This window comes from Peromyscus californicus, unplaced genomic scaffold, assembly GCF_007827085.1.
Source record: "Peromyscus californicus insignis strain IS unplaced genomic scaffold, ASM782708v3 Scaffold_13__1_contigs__length_99412109, whole genome shotgun sequence".
Classification (NCBI taxonomy): Eukaryota; Metazoa; Chordata; class Mammalia; order Rodentia; family Cricetidae; genus Peromyscus; species Peromyscus californicus.
Window position 1 is genome coordinate 29,836,407 of NW_026294424.1, and position 13,884 is coordinate 29,850,290.

Genomic DNA, 13,884 nt, shown 5'->3' on the forward strand with positions numbered 1-13,884 from the left:
CTAGGGTGAAGATCCCCTGGGAGCAATTCACCTGAGAGGCTGTGTGGTGACATCAGTGGAGAGCAATCCCGATGGTAAGAATGAATTTCTGTGGGGGGGAAATGTGTCTACTGCTACTCTACACCTGTGCATATTGAGCTAATCAATCGGTCATGAGGCACAAGCATGTATAAATTTACTGTCCAAAAACTTCAGGGGGAGTGTCATTCCTTCCAAAGAGCTGGCCTGTCTTTCAGAACTTTGGAAATAGGGGTGAATTTGTGGATACCTTGAGTGTGTCACTGAACAATGCTAGAAAAATCCATCACCTCCAACCTGGCTTCCATGAAGAGCTGGATGGCAGCATCTCCTGATGCTGCAGGTTTCCTTAAAGGAGATCATGTACTTATCCATATAGGGAAATGTTCTGCAATAAACAGAGTAACTATAAATGAGTCAAAATGCTTAGTTGGAGGAATACCTGGGTACAGTTTGCTAGGTCTGTGCATCTCAGTCTGTAGTTGGAAGTTTTCCTGTGTCCTGGCCAGCTGGTGGTTGGGACAAATCTCTCTCACTTGCATCCCCAAAGTAAACACACAGAGGCTTTTATTAATTATAACTGCTCAGCCATTAGCTCAGGCTTATTATTGACTAGCTGTTACACTTAAATTGACCCTTAATTCTTATCTATATTTAGCCATGTGGCTTGGTACCTTTTTTCAGTTCTGCCTTATCATCTTGGTTCCTCTGTGTCTGGCTGGTGACTTCCAACTCAGCTTTCCTCTTCCCAGAATTCTTCTTGTCTACTTATCCTGCCTATACTTCCTGCCTGGCTACTGGCCAGTCAGCATTTTATTTATCAACCAATCAGAGCAACACACATTCACAGCATACAGAATGATATTCCACAGCACTCACCCTTTTCTGTCTAATCAAAAAGGAAGATTTTAACTTTATCATAGTAAAATTATATATAATAGAACAGTTAGCAATCAAGAATTACAGTTACAATATCTAGTCTATTTGTATTTGGCAAAATTAAAGAAAATAGTCTATCATCTATCCTGTATTTGTGAGTCTAAAGTTTCATATCTAATTTATCTTTTACCATGACTGAGGAAAACTATAATTGTAACTATCTAGTCTTCAACTACATCAAAGACCTCAGAAGGATATAATATTACCTAAGTAAACAGGAAGAGCATTGTAAGCAACTTCCAAAAATCTAGAATGACAGAAACAGCTGCTTGCCTGGACAGTCACCCCAAGTTCCTCTGCAATGTTGGGGCATCCATATTCAGCCTATATGTCTAGAGTCTCTCAGTCACTTCTCTCTGTGTTCTGTAGAATGTCTGGCAATTTCTTCTGTGAGGCAGGAACCTGAAGGACTATCTTGCCTTGCAAAGTTCAGTGGTCACTATGGGTCACCCTTCCTATGGGTCCTGCATGTCCAGTTTATGCAACATCAGTCTGCCACACAGTACACTGTGAGCATGACACCCTGATGGATCTCAGTTCCTGCTCTGAAAATAAGGGGCTGCACCAGATGGTTTCTGTACCTTTGTACTCACATGCCTATGATTGACACATGGGTTAACCACTTGGCTTCACTGCCTTGTCAGCTGCAGAGGACACACAGAATCACTGGAGATGCACTTTTCACATCCCAAATCCTGTTTTCTTTCTTTTTTTCCCCTGTCATTTATCAGACTATTTTTTTCTGTGTTGTTATAAAAATCATATTTTTGAACACAAAATTATAGAGAAAAGTATGTAACAATTATCAAATTTCAACAAGCACCTCTACACAATAATTTATTTGATGTGTGCTTGTCTGTCTTGATAATTTATCTTGACTCAAATGAAGACATGCCATTTAAAAGGGAGCACACCATGTGATCATTCTGGCTTCATCTTCACATTTTGGGTTTATTTGCCTTTTCATTTTTCATAAGGAGCTCAGACTTAGCTCTTAGTTTATACTATATTTACAAGACTAGTGTTAGATCTGGCTTGGGTTCATTATATATGTACGCTTGTGGATATAATATATGTACATTTTAATATAATGTATATTGAGATTAGCTCTTAGCTTATATTATGAGCAAAACAAAGGTACTCAATAGATACTATCGGTGTGCAAAGGCAAGAAATTTAGCTTCCTTACACATTATGAAAGAAAATGTTTCTCCTTGAGTATTTTATGTGTTTCTTAATGATCATACTACATAGCTGTCTTTACAAATACTGAATGTATCCTTAGGTAATGAATACTAATGCAGACTTTTCTTAGGACACTGAGGAACATTTCATGACTTGGGGAAGGATGTAGGCTGGTGAGTTTCTGGCACCCACATGTTATTGTGCTTTCTCTCTCATCAGGCAAGAAGAGCGACGACGAGAACCTGTTTGAGATCATCACAGCAGACGAAGTTCATTATTACTTGCAGGCGGCCACTCCCAAGGAGCGTACTGAGTGGATCAAAGCTATCCAAGCGGCTTCACGGACTGGGAAGTAAGGACAAAGTTCCAGTCATCATCCCCTCCTGAGGGAAGCACTTGTGTGGATAAAAAAGCCCAGTCCATGACTTGTCCACGCCCAGGACAATTCTACCAGAAAAAAGTAGGAGTGAGAAGTGTTTGTCTCCATGTAACTAACCATGTGCCACATGATGTTACCTGCACCATGCACTCACTCTAGTTTCTCTACCCCGTCTGCCTCACAAGCCATAGAAGGAACTATGAGAGGAGGTGATACAGGCTTTCCAGGCCTTGGGGCCTCTTGTGGAAAATGAAGGCATGGATTAGGATACCTCTGAGGTCCTTGCTAGTTGAAAAAAAAGCCAAATAGCAAATAAATACATAATGTCCTGTGATTATAATACCCATAGAAGTGAAATTGTCTCCAATTGTCCTGCTGGCGTCCCTTTTTGGGCCAAGTAGTGGCTCTCAGCTCTCATCACATGTGCCAGGTCTTAGACATCGCCTGTCTTTGAAACTGTTGCCAAGGTGTACTGAGAATACTGAGTGATTCTTTGTTCCCTGGTCATTTAGCTGTCGCTCTTGGCTGAGATTACATGAAGTAATGAGGCAGCATTCTTGCTTTCTAGTCTGCTCACTCAGACACTTCTCAAGAGCAGCTTTCTGTCTTCAGGGACTTTCCACAGCCTTTGCTGTAGTATTTCCTGAGAAATGGACTCAAGGAAGCTATGGGCAGCTGAGGGTCTTCCAGGTGCTGCAGATGCTTACATTAAGGTCTGGAAGTCTCCCTTGTGTTTTTCTGGAGCATTATGCATCACTTCTTATAACTAGAAGGTGACCCTAAGCCCTTGAGTTTCTCTTGAGGTTTACAGAAAAGTGGTTCCTGAGGGGTCCTTGAATGTGTGAGAGGCCCGGGCAGCTGTCTGGCTAGTGTGTCACTCTCATCTGCAGAGAGTGGACAGGACTGGGCTGCAAGGCAAGCTGAACAGATGAGAGACCTATGCAGTGTCAGTACTGAGGGCCTGGAATCTATGCAGAGCTTGTGGTGCAGGCTGTCAAAGTCATGGAGATCCTACAAACCTCCAGTTCTCAATACCACGTAGTTCCCTAGTCTGAAGTGCACGCAGCTTCCATTTGGGCTCTGAGAGCTTCCTGGTCCTGTTCAAAATGGAAGCTTATTTGTAACTTTTCACTCTGACTAATCACTAATTACTTCTGTTCCAAAGTATAAAACAAAGTATTCATGTAAAAGAGTGTTTTTCTTTTTAAAAAATTAATAAAAAATAATAATATTTATGTGCATGGGTGTTTTGCTTGCATGTATGTGTGCGCAACATGTGCCATGCTTGGTTCCTGTTGAGGCCAGAAGAAGGCGCTGGATATCCTTCTGCTGGAGTTGTGGGTGATTGAGCCCCCATGTGGGTGCTGGAATTGAACCCAGGTCCTCTGGAAGAACAGTCAGTGCTCTCAAACACTGAGTCATCTTGCTAACCATAGGAATATTTCTATAATTCCAGGTTTAGTGTTGTGGTCCCAATATAGAAAGGAGAACATTCTTGCTGATCCTATTGAGTCTCTTTTGCATGCTGTTAATTCCCCTGCACCAGTTGTGAGGTTCTGCCTATTCCCAGGTTATTTTATCAGTGGCTGAAAGGCAAAGGACTATCCTTTTCTTTGACTCTTCAGCACATTGTCTTTGTAGAACACACACAACAGTTTATTTACAGTAGGTCCAAATAATTATCAATATAGAGTCAGCCTTATGTTTTGAAATACATAAGATTTAGTGTCTTTTGGGTGTGATTGCCTCTCTTTAACTGCTCTCCCTTTATGCAGTTCACTTTCATCTTCTGAGCAGTGTTTTATGTTATTTCTCAACTCATTTGCAAACACTTGTCATTTAAAACAAAGAGGAGGTCAGGGACTGAAGACATGGCTCAGCAGTTAAGAGCACTTGCTGCTCTTGCAAAGGACCAGGGTTCAGTTCCCAGGTCTACACAGTGACTCATAACTGTCTGTAATTCCAGTTCCAACACCTTTTTCTGGCCTCCAAAGGAACTGCAGACACGTGGAATACATGCATGCATACAGGCAAGCACTCACACACATAAAGCAAAAATAAATCTTTTTTGAAAAGTCAGTTTTTCTGTAGGGTGTTATAGGAGCATACCCACACTGAAGATGAGGTTTAAGGATAAGGCAGAGTGTACTTCTTGTTTTTAACATGTACCACCTCAACTATAATCCTCAGACAAATGAAGGGACCCATGAAGTACACATAACGGTTCCCTTCCTTTGGGCTGCTAAGCATGCTGCAAGTTCAACTCCGCTGGACCTAGTGACTGTTTTCCCATGAGATTTCAGTTGCACTGAAATGCAGGTGTGCACAGTGGCCTGTGGTATTGTCAAGGTTTCCTAATGTAAGCAAGAGCCTTTTCTCAGGGAGAAGCCGTCCCTGACAAAGTAGTTAATCAGGGAATAGGGAAATGTGCTATTCCTATCTAAACCACTTTTTGGCTTACAAATAAAGCTCAGATCCTGTTGGACATGACGATAAGATAACAGACATAACTTGAGCTCGGTTAAGATAGCCACTGCCCTCACCCGGTGTGTGTGAAGGGTGTGGAGGCTCGTGATTCTTCTTGCAGGACAGCTGAAGCTGGCAAGAAAGACTGACAAGGTTTTTTACTCGGTTTTCCAACTTAAAGGGAGAGGAAAACAGCTTGTTTGATTACAAACCATAGAGGAATTAGGAAATAATACACAAGCCAGGTATGGTGGTATGTACGTGTAGATCCAGAGCTTGTGAGGTCGTGGCAGGAGGATTGTGAGTTCAGGGTTAGTCTAGGCAACATGGTGAGACCATGCCTAAAAACCACTGAAACAAGGAAAGAAAGAAGAAAAGATAATGAAAGGAGGTAACCATCTTCTCGCTTTATATGACTAATAGTGAGTCAGACAAATAAAACATCATTCTAAAAACTAAAACACGCTCTGGGAGACAAAAATGTTTAAATCTTATAGCATAGAATGCAGCACTGATTCAAGGATCAATGTTTAGTTTTACACACACACACACACACACACACACACACACACACACACACACACACTACTCAGTGGCTCAAACTGCACCATAGCGAGTGACTTTCAAAACAGAATGAGGAACTTCGAATGAAGACATCAGTAGACATCCAGTGCTTGTCAGGAGACACTAAAGAAAGCTAAACAGAGTTTTGGACTGCCACCTTTGGACTCTTTGAAGAGTGACGGAAACACCTCTGTCCACGACCTTTAGGGCGAAAAGGAAATGGAAAAGTAATTGCACAGTGTTTTCAGATTTAATTTTGTGTTCGCTAAACACAGGGTTTAACAACCATGCAGGAAGTGTTAGGAGAAGTAGAGGAAAGGGCAGTGGAAAAAGAAAGCAATGAGGAAGTTCAAAAATGTTAAAACGTGCTTAAAAATAAACAGTGTGAAATTATACCCTCGTTGGGCTCGGCCCCGTTTCAGCGCAGAGGAAACAAAATTTAGAAGTCCCTGGAGGAGACCAAGCAGACGGGAGGGGCTGTCCTGAGGGGAAGGGCGCAGGAATGTTTGTGGGAAGGCTTAGTAGTGTGTGGGGAAGGCACTGCCAGGGCCGGGGGTCGGGGCTCAGATGCAAGCCGTGACTTAGTATAAGCACAGCCTCTCTTAGAAGTGGCTTCTGTGTTAGCCAGAGCTTCATCACTGTAACAAATGCCTCAAATACATCAACTTAGAGACAGAAAGGTTTCTTTTGGCTCACAGTTTTCACCCACGGTTGGCTGGCCTCTCGTTTGGGGCCCGCGGTGACTATCTTATACTAGCAGGTTCTGATTGTGGGTGTGGCTGGAAACAGACAAGAAAAGGAGAGGAAGATTTGCAGGCCCTCAAGTCCTCTCCAAGAGCATGCTTCCAGCGACTAGATGATCTTCTGTTAGTCCTCTTACAGATTCTCCTGTCCCCTAAGATGGGAGCCCAAGCCTTAGCCACATGGCCCTTTGGGGAACACTCAATTCAAGCTGTGGCAGTCTCTTTGTTGCTAAAATAAAATTGGGGTTGCTATTAGGACCAAGTGAAGGAACTTGCCTAAACAACCTGGCATGTGTGGACACACTACCCTCGCTTCCCTTCCTTTCACGCATCTTCCATAGAAGGCTTTCGTGGTAATCTAAGGTAGTGGGCAATGGCTTCCAGTTTTTTAAATCTATATCAGAATTGCCTAGAATTCTTTTGTTGAACGTTTCTGTACAAAACTTGCTCAACATTACCAGGCCTATAGTCAGAGGAGATTCAAAGCCCAGCTTGCCTGATTTCTGAATCCATGCATTTAAGCTCACTGTCCTGTAGTGGATATACTTGGCTCTTTCCAGCTTTGGGTACCTATCTTGTTTCCATAGGAACGCTATTAACCGCCCTGGCTCCTGTCCTATCAGCCACAGCAGCATTTCCTGTTAGCACACAGCCAGGCCCCGACTCTGGGTTCTGGGTTTTCCGTTGCCTAAAGGGAAACCTCTACGGCCAGATAATAGCTAAGCAAGGGGCTCCACACCATGGACTCTGGTTTTGAGGTTTCTGTGGATTCTACTCTGTGACATATTCTTGCAAAACATTTTTTTCCTGGACAGATTAGGATGTATTTATACACACATCCATTGTGTACTCATGTGTGTACTTAAAACTGTTTTGAACTTCACTCTGAGGATGAACAGCAAAAAATATTCACACACATATATAGGAAAAACCTGCTTCATGGATAAAAATCCAAGTTTTGTCCATAATAAGGAAAAATAACATAAGGGGAACTTGTCCAAAGATGTGTGACTGGCAAATAAATACATGAAAAACAAAACGAAACATGGCATCATTAGCCACTGGGGAAATGCTAACTGACGTCACAAAAAGGCAGCACTGTAGACTCGGTGGGTTGCATTGGCTAACAAAGAGTAACTTGCTGGGGTTTGACAAGGATGGAAAACCTGAGCCTTTACATAGTGCAGGGAGAGTACAATGGTACAGTACAACGGTGCAGTCCCTTTGAAGAACAGCCTGAGGGAGACTTAAACCATTAAATATACACTATCTTCTCCCTCCTTGATCTACATCCAAGAGAAATAAAAGCGTATGTCCATACACAACTTTTATGAGGGTTCATCATTTGTACTTGTCAAAACAAGGAAATGACCCAGATATTCAAAATAGTTCGTAGAAAAGCAAACTGTATATATTCATACAATGAAACATCCCACAGCAATAAAAAAAAAGTGGCCTCTTGGTATGTACCACATGAGGAAATGTCAAAACAAGTAGGCTTGTTGACAAAAAAAGTACATCCTGTATAATCATAATGACATGAAATCCTAGAAAATGTGCACTGGTCTATAGTGATAGAAAAGAGACCAGTGGGTGTTTGGGAATGAGGAAGAGGATAGAAAGAAGTGAGTAGAAGGAAGCACAAAGGAAGGAGAAAATGTTTGAGAGGAATGAAAACCCCCATCTGCATGGCTGCGTTAGTGTCACACGTACACAGGAATATAAGTACTTTGCGAGGTTGTGCATTGTAAATGCCATTTGTGCGTCAGGAGGCTTTGTATTTGGGGTCAGCATGAGTAGTTGCCCCCAAATTTTCTTGCCAACCCTCCCACATCACACTTGGCATTCTTGAGGACGTGGCTTCGGGGAAGCCAGCAGGATAGAAAGCACCATCCCTCATCTTTGGTGAGGCAGGAGGTATCTGGCGATTAGACGTGCACAAACCAGGATGCTTTGAAAGTGTGGTGTTCAGACTGAGACGTCTTGCTTTTCGAACATTTATCAGATGCCCCCACCCACCATTGCTTTTAGCTTGACAGCCTTCCTAAAGCTGTGAGCCTAGGCTCCTGACGGCATGAGGACTGTGTGAAGACATTTGAGGCTCTCTTACCAACTAAGGACCTTGCCACAGTAGAAATGGTCCTCCTTACTACACAGGACACGGGTAAATGTAGAAGGAAGTGGTTTTCTGGGGCTGTGTGTGTGTGAGTCGGTGATAAAACACTCGTATATCAAGTCTAAGGCCCTGGGTTTACTCCCTAACACCACCAAAAAAGTTGTTTTTTAAGACAGCCTACATCTGAAACTTCTCAGATTGCCATGTTGTGTTGTGATTGCTTCTTTATTTTGAAATCAGAATTCAGAAAAGAGTTCTTTTACTTGGGAATTCAGGTCAGTTAGTTTTTGTTTAGTTTCTTTTAACTGTAGAAGTTCCCTCTGAATGGCAGCTCAGAGGAAACAGACTGCCAGATGTGTACAGACTCATGAAGCTGACCAAGCTCAAGAAAGACCAGAAAGAAGTCAACAAGGTGGGTGGGATGGTGAGCTCAGGTACTAAGGGATGCCCTCTGCTTGTGCTCAGGTGTGGGTGAATGCAGTCCTCTCAGCAACACTTCTAACTGCACATCAACTGGGAAGCAGAATCTTTTAAAATGATTCTGAATTTTTCTATTTTCACCCTAGCAGGGAGTTCATAACTTACAGTCATCAAACAGGCCAAATCTCCCCCATCCCTGCATATGAACCTGTAACATTGAGATGAAGACACTACTTTGCATCATGATATGAGGATTAAGCACAATAAACAAAATAATGCTGCTTCTCATAGTCATTGCACTTAGTCCAGCAATTTCCTAAAGCGGGGATGTGAAAATCGTGACTGTGGCATGCAGCCACACTGGAGACATGGTGAGCAGGGACAAGTGCTGTGTTTTATGATGACGTAGTTTGCAGTTACGGTTGCATCACTAACACCCTAACTATGCTGATTCGTTCACCTCGTAAGAAGCAAGGGGGCAGAAATGAACTTGTGACCTTACTCTTTGGCATCTCACCAAACACCTACTTTTTTTTTTAGATTCTGCATCTTCAAGTCTAACTATAAACAGAATGATCAGAAACATTTTACCATCCTGTTAAGGGTCCAGTTGAGTGTCAGAAGTGGCATGTTATGTCATGTCATGACATGTCAAAGTGGCACGTCATGTCACTGTGGAGCTTTGCTTTATTGTCAGTGTCTTAACAGACAAGGGAAATAACACTCCGGTTGTTCTACCTGTGGGTTATACCTGAGGCAGTGTAAGAGCAGAAGACTCAGGGCCTGGCTTACTCACTTGTTTCTTGTGTCAGTGACTGACCCAGATGGCTGGCAGTGTGCCTTCTTCCCTTATCTGGCTGGCCTTTCAAATTCTCTTTGGCCACTGCATGAAGAATAGACTGCAGAGGGTAAAAGGTGAAGCTAGAAACATGATGAGAAGCTGATGAATAATTCACTCAAGAAACAACTGTGACTTAGGCCAGACAAGGTAGTCCTGCATATGTAAGAAAGGGTCCCATTGGAACACATATTGGTGGTACTCTCATCAATAAGACATACTGAGTCATGTGAGAGAAATGAATAAAGAGAAAGACAAATGGAGGGTGATTCTTACATATTACCCAGAGTATTGGATAAAAAGTGGCACTATTTGCTGAAGAAGGAAGATGGAAAGATGTGGATTTCTTAGTATATCCTGTTAAGACTACCACCAATATATATTCCAAGTGGGGACTCCTTACATCCACAGGGGTACCATGTTTGGTCTAAGTCACCGTTGTTTCTTAAATGAATCATTCATCAGCTTCTCATCCTATTTCTATATGGAGTGGTAGCATATAGGACTGAGGGGTTGTCTTCTTACATATGACATGCTTTGACTCATTTAAGTAGACGGTAGGTTCAAGGAAATGGGAAGAACCAAGGGAAAGATGCCTCTTCTAGTGGAGAACTGAGTATCTGTAGATTGATTGCAGAGCTATGCTGAATTTGAAGGTAGTAAGAGACATCCCTGACCTCGAATTGCTGTTTGGAGAATGGAAGCTGAGATCTCAGCCAAGGGGAATAAGGTGTAGATACTTAGATATGGGTAGTTGGAAAGCAATACAGCCCAAAGCCCAAGTTCTGAGGTAAAATTACAAGAATCTACTGGGGTCTCATACTTTTTACTAGTGTAGTTTTTCTCTTTGTCACCTGTGCTTACAGCACCAATATAATTGCTGTTTCTCTAACACAGTTGTGAATACAAGCCCCAAAATCGAGGATGTAAATGTGAGTTTCCTCCAACGGCACTTGAACAGAAGCTAAACAACCTTGAGATCCTTCACGCTCTGTGGCACAGGCACAGATTTATAAGAGCACTGGAGAATACGACCCTAAGTGCTCAGCCTTAATGTATCAGGCAGCAGGCACACGTAGGGTAAAAACACTACATACTTACGCATTTGGTAAATATGCTCTTTTCCAAAGTTTAGCTATAGATCGCACTTGAAATACAACGATGCTGTATCTATGTGTGAGAGAATAGTGAGGGACCCAGTCTACCTTCTTTTTTCTTTTTTCTTTTTTGAGACAGGGATTCTATGTGTAGCTTTAGAGCCTGTCCTGTAACTCATTCTGTAGACCAGGCTGGCCTCAAACTTACAGAGATCTGCCTGCCTCTGCCTTCTGAGTGCTGGGATTAAAGGCGTGGGCCACCATGCTCAGCTTCCAGTCTGCCTTCTAAGGAACCATTTGTCTTCCCTGGTGTGTGGGGGGTTGTTGATTCAGTGTTGGAGTTATCTTGTGGGATGGATGGTTTATTTGCAAGGGTAAAGTTGGTATAGTTTGGGTGGGCACAGAATTGCTAGCAAGTCTTCTTGGGGAAAATACCCCTTGTTATTATTACTTGAGGAAAGACATGTTTCCTGAGATTTGTGAACAGCCATCTATAGAGCATGTAGCCTGGACCAGGAACCATATCAAATATGTTGTTATAAGTGCTGCTTTATTTCAAACTCACACTAAACCGTCTTTATTATGGTTGAACAGATGAGGATACTGAGGATCATCAAGGTGAATCTGACTGGCCAAGATTCTACAACCAGGATAACAGAGGTGGACTTCACAGTCAGATTCTGAATTTTTAGTTGGCATTTTGTTTTGTTTTCACTCTCCTCACATGCTTCCTGGGTGTATGATTTTAATCTACTGTCTATTTAATATTCCCTGTAGCAAGAACTCTCCAGCCTTATAAGGCTGTACTTCCCCCCAAGCACTCAAATAAAATGATACTGTGCCTGCACAGCTTTCCATGGGAAGTCTGGACCCATCACAAATTTTCCAAAAAATCTCAAGGTTAGGGGAGAACTAGCCCTTTCATCCCCCCTCATTCCGAGTTCACCTCCCTGTTTTCTTATCACCTGCCCCCTTGAATAAAATAATTACCACAACATTCCATGTAAAGCCTCAGTCTACATGTGCACCTTGCTCTTCCACACTTCTGCTCAATGTCACTTCTCTACATGTCAGCTGGATTCTTCGAGAAGCTGATCCTGAGACAGGATAAGGTATGAAAGAAACTTATTGAGAAGGGGAAAGGACATTACCAAAATACACAAAAGTGCAAGGAAGTAGAGATTGGGTGAGGAAACTTCAATGAAAATCTAACAACATTTGCCCTAGAAAGAGTAGCAAAGGACCACCTTCCCCAGCAGACATTTGAGCAGTACATCAGGTGGAGAAGTGAACCAAGGTGATGATATATCTATGGACTCATGAACACTAGTGAATTGTCTCTCTGCTTGTTCGGGGTCTTGTGAGGAAAAAAGACAGAGGGATCAGAGCCAAGGGGTTCTAGGGAAGAAGCATATGGATGGACATTTGGGAGTGGGTGTAAAGTGTGAAGATGTGTGTGTCATATCCTAGTATTCCCAGAAGCTTCCACCCCCAAATCACTTGGCCTGTTGTGTGAGGTAGACCTTGTCTGCAATTACCACAGCACTAGCACAAAGGACACAAGAATGGGATGGCCACAGTGGTGGACATAGAGGCCACATACAGGGACAACGGCATTGGCTTCTACTTTCCACGGCTGATTAAGATATTGCCACCTCTGAGTATCCAGCATGTGAGCAGTGAAGACCAGTGCTGAGCATCATGTGACATTCTTCAAGGAGATCAACAAGTCATTGGATAAGTTGGCAACATTTCATTCTGAATGTTTTGTCCTCACAAGAACAGACTCTGATTCTAGCTACAGATTTCTCTTTCACAGTGCTCAATCTATAGACAAAGAGTCCACATACTATAACATCTATTTAGAGAGTTATTCTAGGTGGGAAAAGAAAATGAGGAAATAGGCCCATAAAATGGGTTTAACTATCTGTCTAGTGCATCTCTCAATCACATCTCCTTGAGCCTCTGCCTAGTTCATGAGTTACTTGTTCTTAATACATGTTAAGATCATCCTTCTTATAGATTCACACCTCTGCATTTAGATAAGAACCCTACCATTTATTGTCTGGGATCATTTCAAGAGCCTCCAAATGGGCTTTCCTACCTCACAACCATACTCCTATCTACTTTATCTATTTTAGCCCCAAACCTCATATGAAATGGAGGTCCCTTAAATAGTTAATGCTGCTTATCTTCCAGACCTCAGCTCATCTCCAACTGTTCCATTGCTTGTGCCATGGATTCCAATGTTGGTGAACTGTAATGGTTAATAATGTCAGCTTGACTAAATTGAGAGATGCCTAATGCCTAAGGGATCAGTTTAGCACACCTATAAGTATATCTGTAGGGGGAATTTTTAGAGATAATTAGTTCATGATAGCTCTGACTAAATGAATGGATAGCTTAACTACCGGGAGATGGTATAACTCTGCAAGTTGAAGGAAGTAGGTCTATGTGGGTGTGTCTTTGGGGAACTATATCTTGGTCTCTCATTATTACTCTGCATTGATTCCTGTATGCCATAATGTATCCTGTCCTGGTTCACTACCCTCAGTGACCATGGTGGACTGAAACCCTTGAATTTGTGAACTAAAAATAAATCCTTATTCTTAGTTGCTTCTGACAGACATTTTGTCATAGGAGTAAGACGATATAACTTGCACATTAACAAGGGGGTGTCCTTATTGGTCAAACACATTAATTTTCATAAAATTCAGGAGTCAGATGGGCAACTTAATAAGATCTTATATTAAAACAGAAAGTAAACAAAGAGCTGTACGGGCAGTAAGTATTTATTGATGCAGTAGTGACATGACCATTAGGGGTGTAATCAATGGCTTTCAGATTGGATCTGAGGCCCACTCCAGAGGAGAAAATTCGTGTTTAGTACTCTAGTTGGTCTAATGCCTGTGTCTGGGGAGAACATAGGCCCTACCAGGGGGGCTATTACTATTGTTTTGCTAAATAGACATGCTGTGCCTATCAAATCGCCTTCTGAAAACACCTCTGGTGTCTATGAGTCTAAAAATCTAAGCATGTCCTCAGACAAAATCCAGTGCCTACAACAGAGATTTCTCTACCTTGCTGTAATCCTCATAACCAATTGGATGTTTCTACCA

At 42.3% G+C, this 13,884-nt stretch overlaps 1 protein-coding gene across 7 annotated transcripts in view; it reads left to right on the plus strand.

The window, feature by feature from the left end:
- Nucleotides 1–13,377, plus strand: part of Plek (pleckstrin) — a 59,082-nt gene extending 45,705 nt beyond the window's left edge. For 6 of the 7 annotated variants that reach the window (XM_052734783.1, XM_052734784.1, XM_052734778.1 and 3 more), the window contains 2 exons: nucleotides 5–74; nucleotides 2,362–3,756. In XM_052734783.1, the coding sequence (XP_052590743.1) occupies nucleotides 5–74; nucleotides 2,362–2,498 (207 nt within the window). In that variant the 3' untranslated portion in view covers nucleotides 2,499–3,756. Of the gene's footprint in view, nucleotides 1–4; nucleotides 75–2,361; nucleotides 3,757–11,359 lie in introns of those variants that run through there. The other variant, XM_052734779.1, reaches the window with a different exon arrangement.
- Nucleotides 13,378–13,884: the final 507 nt, after the last annotated feature.